General features: G+C 41.7%; 1 protein-coding gene across 13 annotated transcripts in view; it reads right to left on the bottom strand.

Annotated features, from left to right (window-relative positions):
* Positions 1–5099: 5099 nt before the first annotated feature.
* Positions 5100–10529, bottom strand: part of CLIP1 (CAP-Gly domain containing linker protein 1) — a 99228-nt gene continuing 93798 nt past the window's right edge. For all 13 annotated transcript variants that reach the window (XM_060269432.1, XM_035099337.2, XM_060269436.1 and 10 more), the window contains 2 exons: positions 7920–8044; positions 5100–6883 (listed from right to left, as the gene is read on the bottom strand). In XM_060269432.1, the coding sequence (XP_060125415.1) occupies positions 6661–6883; positions 7920–8044 (348 nt within the window). In that variant the 3' untranslated portion in view covers positions 5100–6660. The remainder of the gene's footprint in view (positions 6884–7919; positions 8045–10529) is intronic.

Raw genomic sequence — 10529 nt, 5'->3', positions numbered from 1 at the left:
CTTCTCTGGAGCAGCAGAAAACAATCTTTCTCCCTCCTCTATATGACATCCTTTTATATATTTGAACATGGCTATCATATCACCCCTTAACCTTCTCTTCTCCAGGCTAAACATACCCAGCTCCCTAAGCCGTTCCTCATAAGGCATCGTTTCCAGGCCTTTGACCATTTTGGTTGCCCTCTTCTGGACACGTTCCAGCTTGTCAATATCCTTTTGAACTGTGGTGCCCAGAACTGGACACAGTACTCCAGGTGAGGTCTGACCAGAGCAGAATACAGTGGTACTATTACTTCCCTTGATCTAGATGCTATACTCCTATTGATGCAGCCCAGAATTGCATTGGCTTTTTTAGCTGCTGCATCACACTGCTGACTCATGTCAAGTTTGTGGTCAACCAAGACTCCTAGATCCTTTTCACATGTACTGCTCTCAAGCCAGGTGTCTCCCATCCTATATTTGTGCCTTTCATTTTTTTTGCCCAAGTGTAGTACTTTACATTTCTCCTTGTTAAAATTCATCTTGTTTGCTTTGGCCCAGTTGTCTAATCTGTTAAGGTCATTCTGAAGTGTGATCCTGTCCTCTGGGGTGTTAGCCACCCCTCCCAATTTGGTGTCATCTGCAAACTTGCTCAGGATTCCCTCAAGCCCATCATCCAAGTCATTGATAAAGATGTTGAACAAGACTGGGCCCAAGACAGAACCCTGTGGCACCCCACTAGTCACTACTCTCCAGGATGAGGAGGAGCCATTGATGAGCACCCTTTGGGTTCAGTCAGTAAGCCAGTTACAAATCCACTGAATGGTAGCATTGTCTAGCCCACATTTTACCAGCTTCTTTACAAGAATATCATGGGGCACCTTGTCAAAGGCCTTGCTGAAATCAAGATAGGCTACATCCACAGCGTTCCCTTCATCTACCAGGCTTGTAATTCTGTCAAAAAATGAGATCAGATTAGTCTGACATGACTTATTTTTCAGGAACCCATGCTGACTTTTAGTGATCACAGAGTTTCTTTCTAGGTGCTCACAGACTGTTTGCTTAATGATCTGCTCTAGAATCTTTCCTGCTATTGATGTCAGGCTGACTGGGCGGTAATTGTTTGGGTCCTCTCTTTCCCCCTTTTTGAAAATAGGGACAACATTTGCCCTCCTCCAGTCTGCTGGAACTTCGCCTGTTCTCCAGGAATTTTCAAAGATTATTGCCAGTGGTTCTGAAATCACCTCTGCCAGTTCTTTTAATACTCTTGGATGTAGTTCATCTGGCCCTGGAGACTTGAATAGATCTAAACTAGCCAAGTATTCTTGTACTACCTCCTTACTTATTCTGGGCTGTGTTTCCCCTGCTGAATCATCTGCTCCATATTCTTCAGGTCGGGCGTTGTTTTCTTTCTTGGAGAAGACTGAGGCAAAGAAGGCATTGAGGAGTTCTGCTCTTTCTCTGTCCCCTGTTTGCATTTCACCATCTTCTCCTCTGAGTGACCCCACTGTTTCCTTGTTTTTCCTTTTGCTACAGACATACCCATAAAAGCCCTTTTTGTTGCTTTTAACCTCTCTGGCGAGCCTGAGTTCATTCTGTGCTTTAGCTTTTCTGACTTTGTCTCTACACGTGCTGGCTATATGTTTGAATTCCTCTCTGGAGATTTCCCCCCTTTTCCATTTTTTGTACATATCCCTTTTAAATCTTAACTCAGTCAAAAGTTCTTTAGATAGCCAGCCTGGCTTCTTTAGGCACCTTCCATGTTTCCGTCTCATTGGTATTGCCTGAAGTTGCGCTTTTAATATCTCCCTTTTAACAAACTCCCAACCATCATGAACTCCCTTCCCTTTTAGTATTACTGTCCATGGGATTTCACCCAGCGTTTCCCTAAGTTTTCTGAAGTCGGCTTTCTTAAAGTCTAGAATTTGGACCTTAGTATGCTTGGTTGCTCCTTTCCGCTGGATAATAAACTCCAGAAGAGCATGGTCACTCCCACCTAATGATCCTGCCACTTCTACCCCACTAACCAAGTCATCACTATTGGTTAGGACCAGATCTAAAATGGCTGATCCTCTTGTTGCTTCTCCCACTTTCTGGACAATGAAGTTGTCTGCAAGGCCAGTGAGGAATCTGTTCGACCTTATGCTCTTGGCTGAGTTTGACATCCAACAAATATCAGGATAGTTGAAATCCCCCATTACTACTATCTCACTTCCTTTGGAATGCTTGGCCATCTGTTCCAGGAAGGCATCATCTGTGTCCTCAGTTTGGCTTGGGGATCTATAGTAAACTCCCTGTGAATGTCCCAGTCCTCAGATACTCTGCACTTCAATTGGAAGAATGCTGCACTGTTTTATTGTGCATTATTGGCCTACCAGGCTCTGCTGTTCTAATGCTGTTGGGATGATGGACATGTTCACTGTGCAAAAGTGGTGCACAAATAAAGCTACGATCTGTGTGCCTGCGTACACTTGCATAGGTAGGTGCATTGCCACCCAAGACCACCCCCCCTGCCCATCTGCAGTTGAAACTCCTGGTATGGAACTGGCTGTGGAAGCAGTCAGATGTTAGGCCCCAGAGGCCAGAAGTCTCTTCGTGGGCAGAACTTGTCAGGTCCAAGCAACCTTGCACACCTCCCGTCAGCAGAGGGTGAGCTGAGACTAACAGATAGGGGGGAATACTCTCTGTGGTCTTTCACACACACAAGGCAGCCTTGAGAAACTAGCTCCACCATGTACGGCATAGAATCCAAAGCCATATTTGTAAATATGAAGAAAATGTAAGTAAAGAACCATTTTTCCTGTTTCCCAATGGGACCTCAGTGTCTTTTAAGCAATGATAGTGATGTGTGAATGAGACAGAGATGGTGGAGGGATTGGGTAAATCCAGCTTCCAAGTTTTTAACTCTGCTATATAAACTATAAGCCAGTTTTATTTTTTAAAACCCAAGAGAACTTGCACAGCTGTTGTCTCTTACAGCCTGTAGTGCTGGTGGCAGATGCAGAAGGCACTGGGGAAGCAAAAGTATTAGAAACTTCTCCCTTTAGCATGCCACAAAGTCTCCAGAGCTTGTGTTACTGAATGAGAACCAGGACTTGGTGGATAAACCACTAACTGGATTTCTTTTAGTGGAAGCACATAGAGTTATAGCCACATTCTGGAAGGACTTAAAAGGTGCGAACTTGAACGCTGGGTAAAGAATGTGGTGTAAGGCCCTCATGGAAAGGCTGACTCACAAAGCAGAGGAACAAAGCACAAATATACATTTGCCTGGGAGGGGTAGAGCTTCATTTTGTTTACAAATTATCCAGAAAACCGACGACCAGTTCCAAAGGTTTAAACTAACTTGTGGATCACTTAATAAAGAAGACGTGTACCATTGCAAGTTGTGGTGTATGTACAAGAATTCAGGTTTTAATAATGTATTTTGGGGGTGTCTAGGGAAATAAAAAAGAAACTTTCCCCCAGCTGTCAGATGCTTCAACTGCACTGGAATGCTTATTTTTCTAATGAAAAAATATACATATAAAATCAACTCAATAAGATACCGTAACTATATATATTATAAAGCGTATTGTGTATATGCTCGCACACAAAGTTTAGAAATAACCTTATTCTTTTTTAAAAGATCTGCTGCTAGTTTCATTGGATTGGGGCATCTGAGCAACTAGGTTTCAACCTTGCTTTATTAATGCTGCTTCTCTGAAAAAAATATCTGTCTTTCTTTGGAAGTATAAGAAAATTGCCATGCATGCAACACAACATTTTTTCCAACTGCAGAAAAGTCTTACTTTCCCCAAAAAAGAGAAGACAGTAGCAGCAGCAGCAGCAGCAGCAGCAGTAGTAGGGAGAGTAAGTGCTATAAAACACTTGCTATAAAACAGATACAGAAGTATGATAAATTGTCTAAGGCAGGGCCAGAAGATACACTGGTTTTGTATATCCTTGAAATAAGCGCTGGAAAAATTGGTGGGCTTGGATAGAATGCTTGAGTGGGTGGAAAGTCATAAATGGTGTGAACATGTGCATTGTAGGGGAGGGGATGATACTTCTGGGCAGGCATCAGATATTGGAGCAGGCAAACATTTTCCCGATTCTAGGTTCAGATTTCTTATAAAGGGTTCACATCATGGTATTCCTTGCTCCTACTGGAACCTTAAGAGGCTAGCTTCCCATCTCTCTCCCTCTTCCCACCTCTTATCAGTGCAATCCAATTTATGTCTAATCAGAAGGAAGTGCTACTGCATTAACTTCCAGTGATGTATGGAAGTGAGAGCTGGACCATGAAGAAGGCTGATCGCCGAAGAATTGATGCTTTTGAATTATGGTGCTGGAGGAGACTCTTGAGAGTCCCATGGACTGCAAGAAGATCAAACCTCTCCATTCTGAAGGAAATCAACCCTGGGTGCTCACTGGAAGGACAGATCGTGAAGCTGAGGCTCCAATACTTTGGCCACCTCATGAGAAGAGAAGAATCCTTGGAAAAGACCCTGATGTTGGGAAAGATTGAGGGCACTAGAAGAAGGGGACGACAGAGGATGAGATGGTTGGACAGTGTTCTCGAAGCTACGAACATGAGTTTGACCAAACTGTGGGAGGCAGTGGAAGACAGGAGTGCCTGGCGTGCTATGGTCCATGGGGTCACGAAGAGTCGGACACGACTAAACGACTAAACAACAACAACAACTGCATTAACAGGGCTTACTTCCAGGTAAGTGTGTATAAGAACTGCAGTCTAAAACTCTCAAAGGTTTGTCTTAGAGCAGGGATAACTTAGTGCTGGGAGTTGGGAGTCCAACAACATCTAGAAGGCACCTGGCTACCTATACCTGCCTGAGACAGAAATTTCTCACACCCAAATTTCTCTTAGCAAACCTGATGAAAAACCATTGCACCCTAATATTATTTTTTAAAAACATGTTTAGGATTATGTGATGACCACAAACAAAAACAGCAGAACCTGTCACAGAGCCAACGTGACACTTTTCTTGGGCATGGTCCCAGTTCAACCTCTGCACTGCAGAATTATTATTTGTTTCCTTACACACTTACATGCCCAAATGGCTTGTAAGCAGTTTGACATTCTGGGTTTTGTAATCTCAAAGAAAAAAATGCAACACAGGTGACAAGAGAATAAACGTTTTATTAAAGCTACAGTACACTCCGTTTAGTTTAATACTGATTTCCCTGCTTTTTCCCCTATCCCTTTTATACATTCATTACTCCAAATTTCAAACAATTACATTAAATTGTACTCATATGCCAAATACTGTCTGTAATCTGGAGGAAAAATACATCAGAGGTGCATACACACACACACAAAGTTATACAAGAGTTAAATTCCTCTTTAATGTACAGAGAGCAGGGCCCATATAGTTTCTCTTTTTTACATTTGTTTTTGAGACATTCAGAAGAAGAGAGACCTATACCAGCTTAAGTGGTGTCACCTTGACTTGGGTTCAGTGGCCCACAGCATCAACTCCATCAGAAATTTTACATCCGCTTCAATGCATGGCACGATTTCACCCCAACAGCATAATCCTGTTGATTTTACATTTTCTTCATTTCACATAAGGTTTTTTTGCTTCTTAGAAAATCCATAATTCTTAAATATTGAATTTTCAGTTTTACATTCATCTGGAACTAAATTCAGACTAGGGGGAAATAAATAAATTATTTGTTCATTTAAAAAGTCTTGATTTGTGAATGGGCTTTAATAAAAACCTTTTACAGGATACAAATTTGCTGGAAGATTTTTTTTTCTTTTTTTGCAAACACACACAAAATAAACTCAGAAAAAAATCTCCCACGATTGAGGCTATCGAAAGTTATTAAATCAAGTGACTGTGCTGTGCACAAAGGTCCTCTGAGGAGTTCAGATGAACAGAAGCACTAAAGACAACAAGAATTTTCCAAAATATAAACCTTTTTCTTAAATATATTTATATATGTACTTATTATGTACAACTCTACAGAAGCTGAAAGAACGTGGAAAGGGAGGTCCGTCCATGTGCGCAGCTTAGAGGCTTTGTTATAAAAAGTTTCTGCACAGTAGCTTGTTGGCTTACCTGCTTCATGATATTTTTTATAAACAAAATTCCACACTGTTAAGAAATCTTGCTGAAATAAAGGCACTACTGATCTCTAGGTAGCGCACCAGAGCTCAAATATTCTTTGAACAAGAGATAACTGAGCAGATGAAAATAATCAAGAAGAGCTCATCTCTTAACTCATTCCAGTGTTGAAAAGTACAAAATCTAAAAACGTACAACTGCAGCTTTAAGAGCATAGTGCAAATATGAAAATTAACAGCATAATTTTAAAGGTCTTTAAATAAGCTAAAACATAACTAGAGTTGCTGTTTTCCCCTTACAGCAAAACAACATGACATATGGGAAGTTCCTCTTTAAAGATAATGCAAACCCAGAAGTTGTAAAAGAAAATGGCAGCAATCTGCCTAGTAAATTATTTATTTCTATTTTCATTTAACTTAGGGCAGTATAAAGTTATTTTGCTATGGAAGACCAAAATATCTCTATGTCTGTTGGATGTGAAGAGGTTGGGGAGGGCAAGGGTGGCTGCCCTTTCTTTCCGGCGTCATCAGCCCCCTCAATGGCTGGGGGGGGGGGAGACATGGTCCAACTAATGCACAGAGCAGTTTGTTTTCCCTGGTCCTCTCCTGCATCAGAAGGTCTCATCGTCATTGCAATTTGTAGCCCAGTGCCCAAACACTTCGCAGATTTCGCAATAGGGGCGCTCTTCTTTTCGGCTGCCATGGTAAGTCGAATGTGGAGGTTCGTCTAAGGCCTGTGCTTGAGTTGGACAATCTTCAGTGTCATGGAGATCAAAACAGTCACAAATGTCACAGAAAAGGCGAGGCTTCTTCTTGACTTGGTTTTCTTCCTCACTGCCAAGATCAACATTTGATAAGTAAGAATTTTATCATGTTTTTACTGAGAACAGTGATTCTAAAGAGACGGGAAATCTATAGGAAATCAAAACACTCCCTGGCATTGTACTGATTTGGGAGGGTTTGGGCCAGAAGGCACGATCTTCTGCCTTTTGCAGAAGCTTTCCACACTTTACCTTGGAAACCTACACAGAAATATATTACTGCTTGTTATGAACTGTAGAGATTTATTGTATCTCAATGTGTTTTTTTTAGGGGGGGGGGAATAGGGATACAAACAGTCTGAAATTCACACCAAGGTTTTAGACCAATTTAAAAGAGGATTGTCCCATATCCTTGACTAGTCTGGGAGTCATGCACTAAAGAGAAACAGGGTTAAAATCTTAACTTGTCTATATCCTTGACAATTGTGGGTCAAAGTTTCAGCGAGTCTCAGATGGGGTAGCTGTTGACTCACATCCTGCCATCTATATGTGGGAATCAAATTCACTGGCCTGGAGGAATTCAAAGCTCTATCCACACTGGCACCATGAAAACAGTGGCTTAATCACGACACTCAGCTTAGTAAAGATGAACAGTAAATAAAGGTGCATGATATGAATTAGTAGTGACACAGCCATAGCATTTAAAAATCCTTTCTGGGCACTCAGAGGTTCCTCAGAAGCTTACCAAGTGTTTGTCAATTAGAAGGTCAATACTGGTGAATACAACTCCCCAAAGATAACCTGCCCACCATAACTGTGTGATGCACAGTTGCAGGGGGACCCTGGGTGTGTCTGAGGTCATCTCTCAATTGACCTAGTGGCCATGGGGAGGTCTAAAATGCTCACTCTATGAGCCCCATGAACGGAGTGTGCACTCTACAGATGGCCCAGGATCCTCTGCAAAGCCAAGGTTCTTCAATAGGGTTACTTGCAAGTATACAATTTGAAAACCAATGTATTGTGCGAGCTGGCATTTGATGAGGACCGGTTCAACAGCCTCAGTTCTAAAATGCTACCAAGATTTCCAGCTGATATTGTAAGTAACCAACCTGTCATAATTAATAGCTTCTTCCTCATTGCCGTTGAGTGCTGCCTCAGACATCATTTCCACTTTCAATTTCAGTTCTTCATTTTTCCTTTGAAGATCCACGATCACTGAATTTAGAAAGTCAATCTGAAGGGGGTACATGGTGGAAGAAAGAAGAGACAGGATTATAAACTCAGAATATTTAAGGTGAAGGTTTTTAAAAATACAGCATGTGATGTTAGCAATGAATAGGGCAGAAACTGGGCACAGAAAGAAATTGTGCTGACTTAATTTATAGATAGAATGCTTATAACTTTTATTTTTAAACATAGAACACTTTTAAGTACTAAACAAATATTAATAAACCTCATGGTATGTAGAGGAGTGAATTGTCAGAACTGGAAAACCATAACTCACAGGATAGCAATTCTCTTAGACAAGCATGTTTTGCTCTGATGACCCGTTTCTAGTATTATGGGAGATTCTGTTTCCATTTTCTCAACACTATGCATAATTTTATACTCCCCTATTGTGTTCCCTCCCTTGTTTTTAAACCAAACGAAAAACCTTTCATAAAGGGGAATTTTTCCAGCCACCTGGAACATTTTGGTTGCCTGCTTTTGAGTCTTTTCTAAGGAGACCTGTCATCTTATCCTGTGATAGCTAAGCTCACCCGGGTCTTTGGAGAGGGACTTTATAAAACCTTCCAGTATACTGTCTCTCTCCAAAGACTCCCGGGTGAGCTTACAGTATTTGCTAGATCCCTACAATCCATATGCTTAGAGAACCAGATGCCTCTGAGAAGCATATCAGCAGGGGATGAAGGCCGCAGCCCTGGACACAGAGGCTCCATAGAGCCGCCATGACAAGTGGCTGTTTCTGCTCTCCACAAATTTGTCTAGTCACCAAAGTCACTGACAACCACTGTGTCTTGCTTTAGTGCATTCCATAAATTCTGCAGTTTGTGAAGTAATTTATTTTGTCTGTTCCAAATCTACTGCCAATTCATTTTATTGGGTTACCCCATATTCAAATCTTATGGACCATGGAGGACCCCCTTCCCCACACACTATTTATTCACTCTTTCCATGACATACATAAACTTACAGACCTCTGTCACATCTTCTGTTAGTCACCTTGTCTTTAAACCAGGGATAGCTAAACTTTTTGGGGCCATAAGCAGCATTGACCAACAATCCTCTGGGAGCTGAAGTGTAAAAGTGGATGTGGCCAATTTTAATTTTGGTATGACTGGTGGACGACAAAAAAACCTTTTTGCATCAAAGAAACTATGGAAACACTCAGCAAAAAAAGAAAAATGGAATTTCTTTTTAATTACTGGGAAGCTTTGGGGGCAAAAAAAAGTGTTTGGCATCAGAAGACCTGTGGGAACACCCAGAAAAAAAACAGAAGTGTGTGTACCTGGAGTCTTTATGGGGCAGAACAAGGCTTTTGGAATCACAGCAGGGGAGCACTAGAAGCAGTCAAAACTTGGCTTTAAGAAGGTAATTTATATATATATATATTAAAAATGACTAATTTTTGTTTTGGGGCCAAAAAATCCCTTTACTTAAATTAAAAGCCTCCAAAACTGCAACCTTTTTGTGTCGGAGAATTCCCAATATTTTTTTAAAAAACTGTCCCTGGTCTATTCTGATGGGTCTTTCCCGCCTTCCCCCCCCCACCTCTATGATATCTCTTTGAATATATGACACACCCAAGTACTGTCCTCTGGCAGATTTCCTTAATAGTTAACCCTGGTGGTTCAGCATCCAATGCTCACAAGACCCAAAGCATCCTTCTGAGACATTTATTCATGTAAAAGTTCCCAGAATGGGGCAGGTTTCCACTTTTACTTGGGTACAATCAAGGGGTAGTCCAGGAGAACAAAGCCCTGGATCTTCTGCACTGGGTCCTGTCTCTCTGGGCTGTTTTATATACAATTTATGCTGCTCTGCAGGACCACTGGGTACACTGCAAAGTGCAGTACCAGTGAGACTGCAGCCACCTGCACTGGGTCTAGAAAATCCTGTTGGCACCCCATAGCTCAGAGTAAGCTCTGGAAGCAAGAGCTGGGGTTTACCCCCCACCCTGAAAGTGACCCTAAATATGCATCTATACATATAAATTAGCATATGCCATTTTTTTATGCAACCTTGTGCCATGGCCCTGTGCCCCTAAGCTTAAATGGCTAGCACACCCCTGACTGTCTCTTTGCACTAAAGAGAGGACTATTCCTCTTACAGAAGGCAAAGCAGAGGAGAACTATGGGGCAGCCTCACAAGGGATAAGACAGTAAGAACCGCCTTGCAAAGCCACAGCAAAATGCTTGAAACTGACAAAGCTACTTAAAAAAGGAGAGAAAGCGGAAACAAACCATATGCTGATTGGAGAAAAACGTTCCCAGAGGCAGATGAAAGCAAGGGAAGGTGGGGGAAAGAAAAAGCAAGCAAGCATTAGTATGTTAATTATACTATAATTAAACATATGTGAAGTGTATTACACTGAAGAAGGCCTGGCAGATAAAATATCTAAACTTGCCCTTCCAATCTTTTACCCCAGATTGGGTGATGAAGCTGCAGCCTGGAAAAGGGGCTTTCCAGGGATTTCAGGAGGGCCCACCTTCACTACT

This window comes from Zootoca vivipara, chromosome 17 (genome assembly GCF_963506605.1).
Source record: "Zootoca vivipara chromosome 17, rZooViv1.1, whole genome shotgun sequence".
Classification (NCBI taxonomy): domain Eukaryota; kingdom Metazoa; phylum Chordata; class Lepidosauria; order Squamata; family Lacertidae; genus Zootoca; species Zootoca vivipara.
The sequence above is the reverse complement of the archived record's forward strand: the minus strand, read 5'-3'. Positions and strand labels throughout refer to the sequence as shown.